Source organism: Rana temporaria, chromosome 11 (assembly GCF_905171775.1).
Source record: "Rana temporaria chromosome 11, aRanTem1.1, whole genome shotgun sequence".
Taxonomy (NCBI): Eukaryota; Metazoa; Chordata; class Amphibia; order Anura; family Ranidae; genus Rana; species Rana temporaria.
The window spans coordinates 113,302,823-113,319,485 of record NC_053499.1 but is presented as its reverse complement, the minus strand read 5'-3'; the positions used below and the strand labels follow the sequence as shown (position 1 = coordinate 113,319,485).

The window sequence follows — 16,663 nt, the reverse complement described above, 5'->3', positions numbered from 1 at the left end:
CACTTTAAACTCCATATACAGAATGGGTTCTTTAGTGTCAAATCTGTGTAATTGTAGAATTGTCATGCATAGGAATGGGTTCTAGCAGATTCCAAAGACTTTTTCAATAAAGGTCTGGATGTATTTATAAATGCACACAATAAATACTTATGTTTATGAGAAATAACACTGTAGAGCAGTGGTTCTCAACCCTCTAGTGCCGTGACCCCTTGATAAAATTTCCCAAGTTGTGGGGACCCCTAACAGTAAAATTATTTTGTAGCGTGGGTTGTCGGCCCCCAAGGCAAGACAAGGAATTTGTGCCCCTAACCCATGGACATTTAACGCTCTCCAAGTTCCTTCCACACATACAGTATTAAATCCCATTATGCTACATTTTAGGATGGAACACCATTTCTCTATGTTCTCCTTTCTTTCCCTTTCATCTCTCGATCCTAATCCCCCCCCCCCCATCACTCTCTCTAGCCATATTTATTGTTGTTTAATGGCAACTATAATCACAGATAGTGTTACTCACTGTGTTTGCGACTTTGTGGTGTCTCGCAGCAGTGACACCTATGCCGAAATCAGGAGATAGGGTCTCCTCCAGCCCCTCTCACTTCATCCTCTAGTCTCTGCCCCCCAGCCATACCATGAACTGAGTGGGTGGCTGTAAAGAGGCTGAGTGAGTGGCTGCAGGCTCCAGGGACAGCCCTGCTGGGTGGCTGCAAAGAGGTTAGGAGAGTGGTGCAGGCTTCAGGAACAGCCCAGGATTTGGTGACCCCTGGCAAATTATCATTTGACCCCCAAGGGGGTCCCGACCCCCAGGTTGAGAACCACTGCTGTAGAGTGTTGATACAGGGAGTCATCTACTTGCCTTTGAGAATCAGGAACTTTTTTTTCCTTATTGGGATAAATCAGATCTAGCTTTTCTTTGTTGTTGTTTTAGTTGAAAACTCAATATAAGCCTATTTTTTCCAGCTTGACTAGAGCTGGCCATACACTGAACAAAATCTGGCCAGTACAGCAAAGACCGAAAGAATTTCAATCTGTGTATTGGCCGTCTAGCTCAAAAGATCGATCACTGGTGGCAGGCGGTAGCAGCACCTGCCACTGTCAGAGTACAATGTCCCAGCTGGAGGATTTCTTCACCATGTTTGTGCGGATGATTGAACAAATAAAAACACTCAGGCCTTGTACACACGACCGAACATGTCTGCTGAAACTGGTCCGCGGACCAGTTTCCGCGGACATGTTCGGTCGTGTGTAGGGCTGACCGGACCGGATTCCCGGCCTAGCGGACAGGTTTCCAGCGGACAAATATTTCTTAGCATGCTAAGAAACATGTCCGCTGGAACCATGTCTGTCGGACATGTCCGATGGTCAGTACGACTCATCGGACATGTCTGCTCGGCCGAAATCCCTTGCATGCGTCGAAGTGATTCGACGCATGCGTGGAAGCATTGAACTTCCGGGGTCGCTTACGTCGCCGCATCATCATCGCCGCCACGTCGCTGCAACGTCACCGCGTATCCTGTCCGAGGGGAATTTGGTCTGATGGTGTGTACAGCCATCAGACCAAATGATCCCAGCGGACATGTCCGATGAAAACGGTCTGCGGACCGTTTTCATCGGACAGGTCCGGTCGTCTGTACAAGGCCTAAGAGCAGGTTCACACAGGGGTAACCTGGGATCCGACTTGAAGTTGCCCCAAGTCGTCCCAAGTCGTGTGGTTGAGAAAATCAATGGAAGTGAATGGAGCCGTCTTAATACACACTACTGAAGTCGCTCGGACTTCAGAAAAGGTTCCTGTACTACTTCAATCCGACTTCTAGGCAACTTGTACCCATTGATTTCAATGGAAGTGGCCTCAGAAGTCTGATCACTGTCTTAACTGAAGCAACAATACAGGAAGATAACATACATTTCTCAGGCAAACCCCTCCCTCCCATAGAGCTGATTGTTGTTTGATTGGCCACTGGAAAGCCTTCTGTCCTGGAGGCGACTTGAAGTTGCCTTGTACTGTCCTGGAGGCAACTTGAAGTTGCCTTGTACTGTCCTGGAGGCAACTTGAAGTTGCCTTGTAAGTTGCCTGATGATTCATACTCAAGTCGAGTCCAAGTTGCCTCCAAAAGTCGTGCTGGAAGTCATGTTGCCCCTGTGTGAACCGGCTCTTAGCCTTGCTTGGTCAGCTTAACTCGGAATACTGTATGTAACTATAAACACATCATACTATTGAAACTGTAATATATCCCAAAAATGGCAAGGTCTACTTACCATCATTAGAAATTTCATTCCATGGGTTCTTTGGAAACATAAAAGCTGCATTTCGGATCTGATCATTTATATCTTCATCTTCATTAAAGGGGAATGTGCCACTAAGGCTAACATAGATGATTACACCAACTGACCACATATCAAGGGATCTATTATATCCACTGTTCCTTAGGACCTCTGGTGCCAAATAAGCTGGAGTCCCAACAACTGACCTTCGGAAAGACTTTTCACCAATAATGCGTGCAAATCCAAAATCACAAAGTTTTACCTTTTTACAAAATGAAAAAAATATATAAGTAGTTAAACTTAAATAAGTTAATTCTCACTATATAAAATGCTTTTACTTACTTCATCAACACTTTCAACGATAACATTATACAGTGGAACCTCGGATTATGAGCATAATCCGTTCCAGGAGTATGGTCAGAATCCAAAGTACTCGCATATCATAGCGAATTTCCCCATTGAAGTCAATGGAAACGAAAAAAATTTGTTCCGCATTGACTTCAATGGCATGCAATACCGCATGCGGCGAGAGGTGGGGGACGCAGGAGAGCCTCGGTACTGGGCGGAAAGGCCAGAGGACACCTCGGCTGACCTCAGAAAGACTCTGTTCCCGAGGTTTGCTGAGGTCCTTTCCGTGCATTTCCGAACGGCTGCGATCGGCTCCGGCACCTCCCCCACCTCAGGCCAAACGTGGTACTGCACACCACTTTGGCCTGAATTCTTCTCATTTTACGAGACAACACTCGTTGTTAGGATTTTTTTAAATACAGTGCTCGTATTGCGAAACGCTCATTAACCGCGTTACTCACAATCCGAGGTTCCACTGTACCGTATTTTCCGGCGTATAAGACGACTTTCTGGATGCAAAAAAATGCATCCAAAGTCGGGGGTCGTCTTATACGCCGGGTACAGTCTCAGTACTCACTTTTTTCCCCCAGCGCTGACAGTCTCCCATGCTGCGATCGCGATCGTGAAGGATTTCAAAGCCGCGCCTTCACTGCAGAGTGTTCTGTGATAGGATGAACAAAAATCTTCCCAGCAGCGCCTCTGTTCTTTGTTCCTCCTATCACAGATGCCTTCTCATCCTCGGACGAGATGAGAAGACGTCCGTGATAGGCGGGAAACATAACAGAGGCGCTGCTGGGAAGATTTTTGTTCATCCTATCACAGAACACTCTGCAGTGAAGGCGCGGCTTTGAAATCCTTCACGATCGCGATCGCAGCATGGGACACTGTCAGCGCTGGGGGAAAAAGTGAGTGTTATTGCACTGGGGGGGCAACAAGTTCAGGCACAGTGGGGGCAAGTGATGGCACAATGGCAATGTGAGGGGCAAGTGATGGCAATGTGGGGGCATGTAATGGCACAATGGCAATGTGGGGGCATGTAATGGCACAATGGCAATGTGGGGGCATGTAATGGCACAATGGCAATGTGGGGGCATGTAATGTAATGGCACAGTCTGGGCATGTAATGTAATGGCACAGTGAGTAATGTAATGGCACAGTCTGGGCATGTAATGTAATGGCACAGTGAGTAATGTAATGGCACAGTCTGGGCATGTAATGTAATGGCACAGTGAGATTTGAAAAAGCCTGTTTCTGTCAGCGGTTCTGGCTACCCCTCAGCTTCCAGAAAGACAGTAAGAAGGGGGTAGTCTTATACAGTGAGTATATCCCAAAATCAAAATTTTTCCTGGAAAATTAGGGGGTCGTCTTATACGCCGGGTCGTCTTATACGCCGGAAAATACTGTATTTATTAATATAAATAAAAGTAAAATGCAGTACTGTGTGTCTAGTACACAGGCAACATTCCTAGTCATAGGAATATTAATATACAGATTCTGCTTATTAAGCTGACAAGTTTGAAGCAGAACTCCGGGCAAAAACTTTTTTACATGTTCTTGCTGCCGATTTCCTACCTTCTCAATGTAGCACCCTCTACCTCGGTAAGTAGAACTGAGGATGGAGTTCTAGGCTGTCGGGGCCTTTGAGGTCGCTCCCCATTCTGTGGGAGTGGGGGGAACCTTGGGCCTGGGACTCGGGTGCAGGATGGATCCCTTCAAGAACGCATGAAGGATCTGAACAGCAGGTACAGAGAGGAGTCAGAGAGAGGACAGCGGGACCTAGTACTGCTGGGCAAGTCTTCAGTAGGGAACCGCCGGTGTGTGCAGTCATGAGGGCTAGTGAGCGATATGTGCTTTCAGGAGGACTGGAGAGGCATGCCAGAGAGGACTGAGAGGAAACTGTCAGAGCTGGGTGTGGAGCCAGTAAGGATTGCAATGTCATGGGCAGTGGAGTTGGGCAGCTGTAGCCAGGAGGGCTGACAGGGCCTGAAGATGGATCACTGTGAGTAGTAGTCCACCATAGTTCAGCTAGCACACAAAGACTTCCTATTATTTTGCTACATCAAGGGGGCCCACGGTCCCTGCCTGAAAATGGCAATTTCTAGGGTTTTACTGAGTAAGTGTTGGGCCTAACCATGTGCTAGCTGTACCTGGAAGTGAAGTGTTGTACAGCAGAGAGAGAGAGAGAGAGAGACACAGTCTGCAAACAAGTGTTGTGCTGGGGGAGACTGGAGCTGTAAAGTGTATATAGTATCTCAAATGATTGAAAATGCAATCAACCAATTGTTCGTTCTAATGGACATCCCATATACTCCTATCCCTATCAAAGTTTAAATCCCTCAATAAAATAACAAAACAAACATCTGGACTATTCATGGTTTCAAAAGTGACTGGGAAGTGAATGTCTGGCTGGGAAGAGTGACAGGTGGGCCACAAATTTCAGCAGCCCTCACCGTTACATTTGGGGGCTCGTCCGGGATGACCTGATCATGTGTGACTGCCAGCCGTTGCCCCCTAGCAACCCAGGAAGCGAGCTGGGTAACTCTGTTTGTTCCACCAATATTGAGGAAATGAACCCTGGGAAGGACTTGTGTGCTCTGCCTGCTATTTAGTACTAAATAGTGAGTACCATTGCCCATAGCAACCAGCGGGATCCATCGTAAATTGTTGCTATCCGTTTACCCAGCTGCCTCACTCAGCGCTGGGGTGGACACTTACATTTATCCCGCAATTCAGTGACTTTGCGTCCATGGATTACAAAGAGCCGCTCAGTGTGTAAAACTGACAGGTAATGTAACTGCTTGCAGAGAGAAATCCAGCTGTCAAAACTGAGTGGTGATGCCAGGGGGTGGGCGGGACTGAACAGCTAACAAACACCAGTCAATAGAATGGGGGCTGGACAAGCCGCTACGTTTCTTTGGCTCCTCCACCTTTCTTAAGAAGCCCAATCATTGGCTGGTGCTTAATAGCTGCTATGTCCTGCCCACCCCAACATCACTGCCGAGTTTTGACAACTGGTCTTCCCCCTGCAAGCAGTTACATTACCTGACAGTTTCACACACTGAGTGGCTCTTGCATTGCCATCTGCTGCCAATTAGTGCCCACCAGTGCTGCCAGTGCCCATCAGTGCTGCCTTTCAGTGCCAATTGGTGCCCATCAATGCTGCCAATCAGCCACTATTAGTGCTGCTAATCAGTGCCAATTGGTGCCCAGTGCTGCCAATCAGTGCCCATCAGTGCGCTTCAGTACTGACAATCAGTGCCCATCAGCTCTGCCAACCAGTCGCCCATCAGCGCTGTCTATAAGTGCACATCAGTGCTGCCAATCAGTGCCCATCAGTGATGCCTATCATTGCCCATCAGTGATGCCCATCAGTGCTGCCAATCAGTGACATCAGTACTGCCAATCATGCCCACCTATCAGTGCCAATTAGTGCTGCCAATTAGTGCTTATAAGTGCTACCTATCAGTGCTTCAAATTTTTGGGGAAAAAATCACAATACGCGTATATTGTTTGGTTTGCGCAAAAGTTATAGCGTTTACAAAATAGGAGATAGATTTATAGCATTTTTTTTTACTAGTAATGGCGGCGATCTGCGATTTTTATCATGACTGCGATATTGCGGCAGACACATTGGAAACTTTTGACAAATTTTTGGGACCATTCACATTTATACAGTAATCCCTGCTATAAAAATGCATTTATAACTGTATAAATATGACTGTCAGGGAAGGGGTAAACACTAGGGGGCGATAAGGGGGTTAAATGTGTTCCCTAGGGAGTGATTCTAACTGTAGGGGGGAGGGGACTGACTGGGGGAGGTGACCGATCGGTGTCCTTGTGTACAAGGGGCACACCATCGGTCTTCTCTCCCTGATAGGATGTAGATCTGTGTGTTTACACACACAGATCCACGGTCCTGCTCAGTTACTGGGCAATCGCGGGTGCCCGGCGGTCATTGCGGCCGCCGGGCATGCGCATCGGGTCCCCAGTGACGCGGCGGGTTTGTCAAATGACGTCTTTCAAGAACTAAAGCCTCATCGTCCCCCCGTCATATGACAGCAGGCGATAGGCAAGTAGTTAAATTCAAAATGTCCAGTGTGTAATGAAAGGGGAGTTTGTGTGCAGACTGTTATGTCGTGTCCCCTTGAAGGAATTCAAGCTTTGTCAGTTGATGACTTACTTGTGGAAAGGCATCCTCTGTAGCCAAGAGGACATTTTCTGGTTTAAGGTCACAGTGAACAATATTCTTCGCGTGAAGGTGCCTCAAGGCCATTAATATCTGAAAATAAATAAATTATCTAATTTTATTTTAAGACTTTTGGAATAATACATATATGTTATTTGCAAAGGGTATTTATATTAAAATTGATTACAAAGCTCTAAAAACAATATCATTTAACAGTACATCTGCAGTATGTGTACAAAATAGTAAACACAAAAGCAATATGGATAATTAGCACGATTTCCATACTTTCCATACGTCATCATGGCAAAAAAGAGCCCCAGATTATTTGCAAGCCATGCACTGAACTTTAAAATCCTACAGTACTTTTATTCACCCATCCAAGGCTAAAGTGTAGATTTACATCCTTCCACGCTGCTAGTTAAAAACCTATCATTATCTCAGCAAACCAGAACTCCTTTGTGATTCACACAATACAAAGAATAATGTAAATAACCCAATGAGTTCAGTGCTACCGAGGCCTCGTACACACGATAGGTTAACCAGAGGACAACGGTCTGATGGACCGTTTTTCATCGGTCAAAACCGATCGTGTGTGGGCCCCATAGGTTATTTAACAATCGGTTAAAAAAAAAAAAAAACTTGCTTTAAATTTAACCGATGGATTCCTAACCGATGGGAAAAAAACGATCGTTAGTAGGCACAACCATCGGTTAAAAATCCATGCATGCTCAGAATCAAGTCGACGCATGCTTGGAAGCATTGAACTTCGTTTTGTTCAGCACGTCGTTGTGTTTTACGTCACCGCGTTCTGACACGATCGTTTTTTTAACCGATGGTGTGTAGGTGCGACGGACCACCAGTTAGCTTAATCAGTTAACCGATGAAAACGGTCCATCAGACCGTTCTCATCGGATGGACTGATCGTGTGTACGAGGCTTTACACCTCCCTGAAAAAATTTGAGTTAATATAGTGTGTGTGTGTATATATATCACTACCACTGTAGATTAGACAGATTATTTCCCAAAAACAGTGCAGAGGCAGTCAGGCACACAGCACCATTCACCCAGTCTCATTACTCAGTCTAGGGATGTCTTTTTGAAGAGGACACTTCACTTTTGCTATATTGCTGAAATAGCACAGTCTATCTATCTCTTACAGCTGGACACTTTAAGACCACCCTTCACACTGAAAGCATTTTAAGGCAAATGTTAAACTGAAGCAGTCTAGAATCTCAGGGTGAGGACCGTGAGGTGATTTGTAACACAAGTAGTGATGAAGACTGCATCACAGATAATGAGGACTGCAGCACAAGAACAGGTAAACTGGAAGAGTCTATAGGTTCATGGCTGGGGACCATACAGTAGGTTTAGCATAGGTAAAGAAGCTCTACTCAGAGGATACTGGTTCACAATCAGTACTTAAGTGCAGCCGCTTGTAAAATAATCAAGCATTCAGTCAAAATGACACCAGGGACCTCCTTTCAGCTCACAGATTCTTCCCCTCAGGGTAGGGTGACCAGACATCCCCAAGTCTGTCCCTGGTTTTGTCCCCGGATTGGATTTAAACAAGGGCTGGGGCAATTTCAAAGACAGTAAAAATAAAAATTCTGAATTACACCGTCCCCCCCCCCCCCCGCTCAGCCGCTCCTACTAGCTTAGGGGGGTGTATTTTTTTTCCATGATCTGTGCCCTTTTCTGATGATCATGTGCTGGTCGGAGCGGAGGGAATATTTCTTCAGTTTTCAGCTCCCACTCGCATGTTCTTCTGCCTTGGCTTAAGTCTCGGCCAGCGCCCTGCCTGCTTATTTCCTTGCCTTCCCTGGCGGAGTGATCTTTCTCCGCTCCCCACCCAGTAGTAGCGGGGGCCAAAGAGAAAGACTTGACAGGAGGTGAGGTGAGTGGCAATGGCGATGGGGAGAGAGTCGCGGATTGCCGCCTTTACTAGTAAAAGCAAAATATATGTCCCCGGATTTCATTTTAAAAATCTGGTCACAATCACCTCAGAGCGCCAAGCTATTTAGCTACAAACCATCCAACATCTGGGTACTAAAATCAAATAGCAAACACCCAACATATAACTAGCCTTTGCAGCAAGGAGCACATGAATCAATCAATCAAAAACAAAGTAACTGTCTTACAGTTCACGTTTAGGATTGAGCGAACCCGAACTGTAAAGTTCGGATTCGTACCGGACTTTTGGATTTTTGGTACCCGAACAATTTGCTGTAAGTTCGGGTTCGGTGTTCGGCAATGTAATGGCGCGCTGCAGGGCAGCCAATCAACATTCGTTTAACTCGTCGTGTGACCTAGAAGCCATCACAGCCATGCCTACTAATTACATGGCTGTGAATGGCCAGTGCAGCATGTGACCCGCCTCTATATAAGCTAGAGGCACACAGCACAACACGTCACTCTGCTTTAGATAGTGTAGGGAAAGGCTGGTGCTGCTGCTGCTCTGAGGGAGAGAATTAGATAGGAGTCAGACTGTCCTGCTTCAGAAATTAAATTACTCAGCGATCTACATTGCACAGCAAGTCACTCTGCTTTAGATCATTTAGGGAAAGGGTCCTGCCTCGTTTTGCTTTTAGGGAGAGAAATAGATAGGAGTCAGTCCTGCTTCAGAAATCAAATTACACCAGCACTGCATATGTTACTGTGAGATACACCCTTTAGATACTTTTCTTCTATTGTGCTATTCAAAAAACATCCATTTAGGGGGGAAAAAAATTGCAGTGTTTCCTCCAGTGTTTGCAGTGTTTCCTCCATATCTGTACGTGTGAGATAAACACTTTAGATACCGTTCTTCTATTTTGCTATTCAAAAAACACCCATTTAGGGCAAAAAAATATATTTTGCAGTGTTTTCTCCAGTGTTTGCAGTGTTTCCTCCATATCTGTACGTGTGAGATAAACACTTTAGCTACTGTTCTTCTATTTTGCTATTCGTCCTCCTCCACCGCCGCTTCCACCTACACCGCCACATCCACCTCAACCTCCTACTCCATATGGACCTCGTCCTCCTAGGTCAAGATTATTTATTTTTAATTTTTAGGTATTTTATGTTATTTTAAGTTATTTCCCTATCCACATTTGTTTGCAGAGTACTTGCCATGCTCTTACCAACATTTTGCTGCCATTTGCAGCCCTCTAGCCCTTTCCATTACCTTTTTAGAGACATTTTAGTACTGAAAAGTTCGGGTCCCCATTGACTTCAATGGGGTTCGGGTTCGGGGTCAAGTTCGGGTCCCAAACCCGGACTTTTTCCCGAAGTTCGGCCGAACCCGTTGAACCCGAACATCCAGGTGTCCGTTCAACTCTATTCACGTTAAAAATAAGGAGTTTGGTCGTACACATGTGCAAACATATATGTAAGCTGCAGCCTCCACATCAAGACACTCCAGTTTACTATGATCCTAACTCTATATTTTTGAGAGTCTCCCAAATTGAAGCACATATATAGCAGTTGGATAGATTAAGGGCAGGTGTGCCTGGAGGGAGCCAAACCTGCCTCCCAAGCCAATTCTGACACTTTTCTTCTACATGTAAACATAATTTTTTTGCTGGAAATATACTTAGAACCCCCAAACATTATATGTATTTTTTTTAGCAGAAACCCTAGGGAATAAAATGGTGGATGTTGCAACTTTTTATGTTGCACGGTATTTGCGCAGCAATTTTTCAAACAAGATTTTTTTAGGGAATTAAAAAACAAACAAAAAAAAATAAAGTTTGCTTGATTTATTTGCATAATGTGAAAGATGATGTTACGCCGAGTAAATTGCGCACACTTGTGGAATGGCGCCAAACTTTGGTACTTAAAAATCTCCATAGACAACACTTTTTTTTATTTACAGGTTACCTGTTTAGAGTTACAGAGGAGGTCTTGGGCTACAATTATTGCTTTTGCTCTAACGTTTGCGGCAATACCTCACATGTGTGGTTTAAATGCTGTTTACATACGTGGGCGTGATGTACGTATATGTTCTTTTCTACACGTGAACACGTGGGGACGAGGGGGCGGGGTCTATAAGTCCCCAGATCTTGCCTCTAGGCTGGAAAGCCTAAAAAAAAAAATTAATGCTGTGTATATATATATATAGTGCATACCTGTTTGTGTATACCCGTTTTTGCTGACAGCCGTTAATCCGAACATTGACTTATACAAAATACATTTTTGTGCATAGTCTGGGCACAGGTTCACTTTAAGCACATTGGGCCAAATCCTCAAAAGAGATACGCAGGCGGATCTGCTGTTCCGCCTGCGTATCTCTGTGCCTATCTTTGGAACTGATCCACAGAAGCAGTTTTCCAAAGATAGGCAGAAGATCCGACATCTGTAAGAGACTTACACTGTCGGATCTTAGGATGCAGTACCGCATCCGCCGCTGGGGGCATTTTGTGTCGAAATGCCGCCTAGCGTATGCAAATTAGGACTTACGGCGATCCACAAAGCTTTTCAGCTTCGTTTTTTCGCCGTAAGTTTTAGTTTGCATGTGTAAAATTAGGGCTGCTTTTACAAAGTGTAAACTGTTTACACCTTGTAAAAGTAGACCCTTCTTCCTCGCGACGCGTTTTTTTTTTATTTTGAATTTTTTTTTTTCGCTGTATCTTTTTTTTTTCCCGACGCAACTTTTTTACCCGGCGCGATCCTCAAAACTCGGCGTATCGTAAAAACACGCGATGCACGTCGGGAAAAATGACGTCACGGGCATGCGCAGTACGTCCGGCACGGGAGCGCGCATAATTTAAATGGGAATCGCCCATTTGTATTAGGAACGCCTTGCGCCGGACGGAGTTAAGTTGCACTGCCGAAAATTTCCAGGCAAGTGCTTTGAGGATCGGCACCTAACTTGGGAGATTTGCGGCAGTGTAACTTAACTCGGAAAAGTTAAGTTAAGCCCGTTTGAGGATTTGGCCCATTGATCTCACCACTAAAGTCCATAAAAGATACACATAGAAATAAGAACACTTGCTTATCCATCAATGTCTCTTAGTGCTCAATACTTCTAGATAGTACTAGATATTTGTCATGAATGTGGCTTATATCTATATCTTATCATTGTTGGTCCACATACATTTTTTAATTTACAAAAATCTCAGTATCTCTTCTTAAATGTACGATTTTTTTTTTTTTGTAAACAGACTTTAAAAAGACCCTTATCCATAAGAAATGGGTTCATATTTTGAGGGCCCAGATTCTTAAAGGACTTACGACGGCGCAGCGCCATGTACGCCGTCGTAAGTCCTAATCCGACCCATCGTATCTATGCGTCTGATTCTTAGAATCAGTTACGCATAGATATCCATTAGATCCGACAGGCGTAAGTCTCTTACGCCGTCGAATCTTAACTGCATTTTTTTTTGACCGCTAGGTGGCGCTTTCGTCGAATTCCGGGTCGAGTATGCAAATGAGCTAGATACGCAAATTCCCGAACGTACGCGCGGCCGACGCAGTAAAGTTACAACGTTTACGTTAGGCTTTTCCCGGCGTATACTTGCCCCTGCTATACGAGGCGCAGCCAATGTTAAGTATGGCCGTCGTTCCCGCGTCGAAATTTGAAAAAGTTACGTTGTTTGCGCAAGTCGTCCGTGAATGGGGCTGGACGTCATTTACATTCACGTCGAAACCAATGATGTCCTTGCGGCGTACTTTGGAGCAATGCACACTGGGAAATTCCAGGGACGGCGCATGCGCCGTTCCGCAAAAACTTCAATCACGTCGGGTCACAGTAGTTTAACATAAAACACGCCCCCCCCTTTCACATTTGAATTAGGCGGGCTTACGCCGGCCGATTTACGATACGCCGTCGCAACTTACGGAGCGAGTGCTTTGAGAATACAGCACTTGCCTGTGTAAGCTGCAGCGGCGTAACGTAAATCGGATATGTGACGCTGCCGCAGAGATACGCCAATGTACAAGAATCTGGGCCTTAATGTCTAACATGCTCCAGACCTGCCACCCCCCCCAATCCCCGCCCTCCCTGTGATGGTGAACGGGGGATCCTCTCTGCTGTTACATTTCGAAAATAGCTTGTCTGTGATCTGTGAATGAGAGAGCTTTAAGTACTGTTGGCCATTGTGGCTGACAGCTTGTAGCTTTGAATGAACTGATTTGTGCTCTCGTAGTTCATTTGCAAGCCCTGCAGCTTGCAAACAGTCTACCCATATGGAGGTACCGGCTAAGAGCTGCAGGGCTCGTCTGCAGGAGCCTGACATTGCACCTGTTCCACTTATCACGGGTGCAATGCTTTGCAAGCTCCTGAGGGAAGAGATAATAAATGCACTTTTTTTTGCTGCAAAAGTATGTGCATTTATTATTTTTCCCAAAAGGTGAACTTAGCCTTTAAAGCATCCATGCGATGTCTAAAGCATCCATGCGATGTCTAAATACTCCTAGCCCTTTGGCTATGGGAATACAAATTTGTATGTGTGTATGTCAGTCACTTCCACCACAAAATATGAAGATTATAATTTCTCAATAGATTTTATAACTTATGTATGCAGGCAGTTCAGTCTTCCCCTTTTAGAATTTACCTGTGTGACAATAAATCTGGTGACTCTCTCAGGAAGTCTCCCCTTGTCACTTGAGAGGATCATTTCCAACATGTCCCCATGCAGCTTCTCCATAACCACATAGATGCGCTCTGGAGTCTCACACATAGCTTCAAGGTCAACAACCCCATGAGAACGCAAGTTCTGAAGAAACAAGGAATCACTGTGTTATAAGGGTTACTGTGAAAAGTGTGTAGGCATGGTGTATATAAATACAGTCAAAAGCAACCATACAAAAAAGCGCTATTTGGGCCAGTGTGCGGACAAGTAAACAGGCGAAAATCAATAAGCACCATTTATCAATTTATTGCTGCCATAAATTGATTTGTTTAAAAAAAAAAAAAAAATTCCTTTGCATAGATGGTAACCAGTCAGATTGCTCAGCGATATAGTGATACCTTGTAGAGGCGGCCGATAGACCAGCTAGTTGGAGGGTTTGCTGCAGCGATGGAATTTTCATCTGTTCTCTGAAGTTCACACGGGCAGGGAAGGGAGAGAGAAAACCCTAAATTCTGTATGGATCAGGAGACGATGTCTATCCTCAACCGAGTCCCTTTTATCCAGTAGTAGGTGATAACCCAGCCGGCCAGCCGTAGATCTACAGCCGGCCAGCGTCATCTACAAATACCTCAATGGTGATCCAAGTGTAGGAAAAAAAACTATTCAGTCTCAGGGAGTGTAAGGGGATATGGGGTCCCACAATGAGATTGGAGGAGAAGTGGTTTAATCTTAAGCTGTGCAGGAGGTTTTTCACTGTCTAGGCAATAAGGATGTGGAACGCTCTTCCACAATTGGTGGTGTCAGAGGGGAGTATTGATATTTTTAAGAGACTATTGGACATGCATCCTAAAGAAAACAACATACATGGATATGGGAAATGATTATAGGCAGTGGCCCGGATTCAGATACCTTCGCCTATCTTTAGGAGGGCGTAGCGTATCTCAGATACACTACGCCACCGTAAGTTTGAGCAGCAAGTTGTGTATTCACATACAACTTGCGCTTAAACTTACAGCGGCGCAGTATAACTGGACCGGCGTAAGCCCGCCTAATTCAAAATTGTCTGGTTGGGGGCGTGTACTATGTGAAATAGTACTGACCCCGCGTTTTTGACGATTTCAACGAACGGCGCATGCGCCATCCATGGACATATCCCAGTGCGCATGCTCCAAATGACGTCGGCAAATCGTCATGCTTTCGACGTGAACGTAAATTTCGTCCAGCCGTATTCGCTAACGACATGCGCAAATGACGTAAAAAATTAAAAACTCTGCGTGGGAACGACGGCCATACTTAACATTAGCTACGCCTCATATAGCAGGGGTAGCTATACGCCGGAAAAAGCCGAACGCAAACGACGTAAAAAAAAAAACGCCCGGCGGTCATTCGTTTCTGAATCGGCGTAAATACTCATTTGCATATTCCTCGCGTAAAAATACGGAAGCGCCACCTAGCGGCCAGCCTGAAATTGCAGCCTAAGACACGACGGTGTAAGACACTTACACCTGTCGGATCTTAGGAATATCTATGCGTAACTGATTCTCTGAATCAGGCGCATAGATACGACCGACCACACTCAGAGATACGACGGCGTATCAAGAGATACGACGGCGTATCAGGAGATACGCCGTCGTTTCTCTTTTCTGAATCCGGGCCACTGACACAGAGACACTTAGGCCCCGTACACACGACCGAGTTTCTCGGCAGAATTCAGCCAGAAACTCGATCGGAGCCATATTCTGCAGAGAAACCCGGCCGTGTGTACACTTTCGGCTGAGGAAACCGACGAGGATCTCGTCGGGCCAAATAGAGAACATGTTCTCTATTTCCTCGTTAGTCAACAGGGAAACTTGGCTCGCCGAGAACCTCGGTGGCTTCACAAGGAACTCGACAAGCAAAACGATGTGTTTTGCCCGTCGAGTTTCTCGGACGTGTGTACGGTGCCTCACAGGTTGAACTGGATGGACTATTGTCTCATTTCAGCCTTACCTACTATGTAACTATGTAACGTTATGTTGTTCGTGGGACTCTATTCCTTGTAATTATTCTAGCCTTGAATTATTGGTGAAAATACTGAAATTACAATGAGACTGTTGCCTACTAGAGACACACAACCCATAAACAAATGTGTTAAGAAATTTAAATAAAACAATATTCATCAGTCTAATAAAATGATCTATTGTTACCTGTAATATGGCCACCTCATTTCTGAGTTGACTTTCTTGTCTACTAGGAAATCTGAGTTTATCAATAATTTTTATTGCAACATCTCTCCCAGTTTTCCGATGCTTTCCTTTAAAAAAAAAAAAAAAAAAACATAGATAACATATATCATTTTGAGTTACAATGTAGCCAGATGCGGGGCTACTAAGTGATGGAGGACAGGGGACATTACTGAGTACACAACAGGTTGTTTATTTCCCCCTTATGTTTATGTTATGATCATTGCATCACCTTCCTGCCTCTAGAGGGAGATGGTCCTTCCTGACCCTGGAAGCAGAGGATCTTAGGACACGTAGTCCCTCAGCTAACACTTATTGAACAGTGAAGCAGCCCAGAGACTACAACTTCAATGTAAACCAGAGCAACAGAGGATTCTGGGATAGTCTATAAATGTGACTGTAATTGGCAGGCTCACGGACTTGCCTTGGGAGACATTGGAGAGTTCAGCTGGGTGTTGATGTTTTGCGAGCTGCTGCAGAGAGCTACAGCACCACAGTATTTCTGCATCCAGCATTGCAGTGACCATCCTATGCAAGCACCCAGAGGTGCAGGGACACTGCACATCCCAGCACCAAATACCCAGCGCCACAGTCTTCATCAGCAGTTAGAGACACAGAGACATCCATACCAACAGTGCAGAAGCTAGTCATTCTTTTACCGGGGCAAAGACTCAGTTAGGTGCCAGCTCCCCCCAAAAAACCTATGAGAGAAGAAGTTCTCCATCCACACACCCCCAGCCTCCTGCCCAGAGAGAGAAGTTCTAATGTTATAAATAAATAAGCCAATGGATGGTAATAATATAGAAGTAATTTCAAAGTTTTGGTAATAGTGATATACTGGTGTCAAACGGGGAGAGGAGTGTGTCAGCAGGGCAAAGGACCGTGTCAGTTTTTAATTTTGTTTACAATTTTATGTTTTATTCTTTTTTACAATACAGTTTATAATGCTTCAATTATAAATGAACTCAGTGAGCGATCAGTACCAGTCACTCACTGTGTTCACTCAGAAAAGGAAGGGGCCGGTAAATGTTTATCAGCCCATTCCCCTGCTCTCCATCCTGACACATCCCCACAGCAGCTGACGGAAGGGGATA

At 45.1% G+C, this 16,663-nt stretch overlaps 1 protein-coding gene across 1 annotated transcript in view; it reads right to left on the bottom strand.

The window, feature by feature from the left end:
- LOC120917505 (serine/threonine-protein kinase D1-like) overlaps positions 1–16,663 on the bottom strand; it is a 170,238-nt gene that overhangs the window by 10,928 nt on the left and 142,647 nt on the right. The window contains exons 14-17 of the mRNA XM_040328842.1: positions 15,534–15,640; positions 13,330–13,491; positions 6,791–6,889; positions 2,257–2,524 (exon numbers count right to left, since the gene is read on the bottom strand). Of these exons, the coding sequence (XP_040184776.1) occupies positions 2,257–2,524; positions 6,791–6,889; positions 13,330–13,491; positions 15,534–15,640 (636 nt within the window). The remainder of the gene's footprint in view (positions 1–2,256; positions 2,525–6,790; positions 6,890–13,329; positions 13,492–15,533; positions 15,641–16,663) is intronic.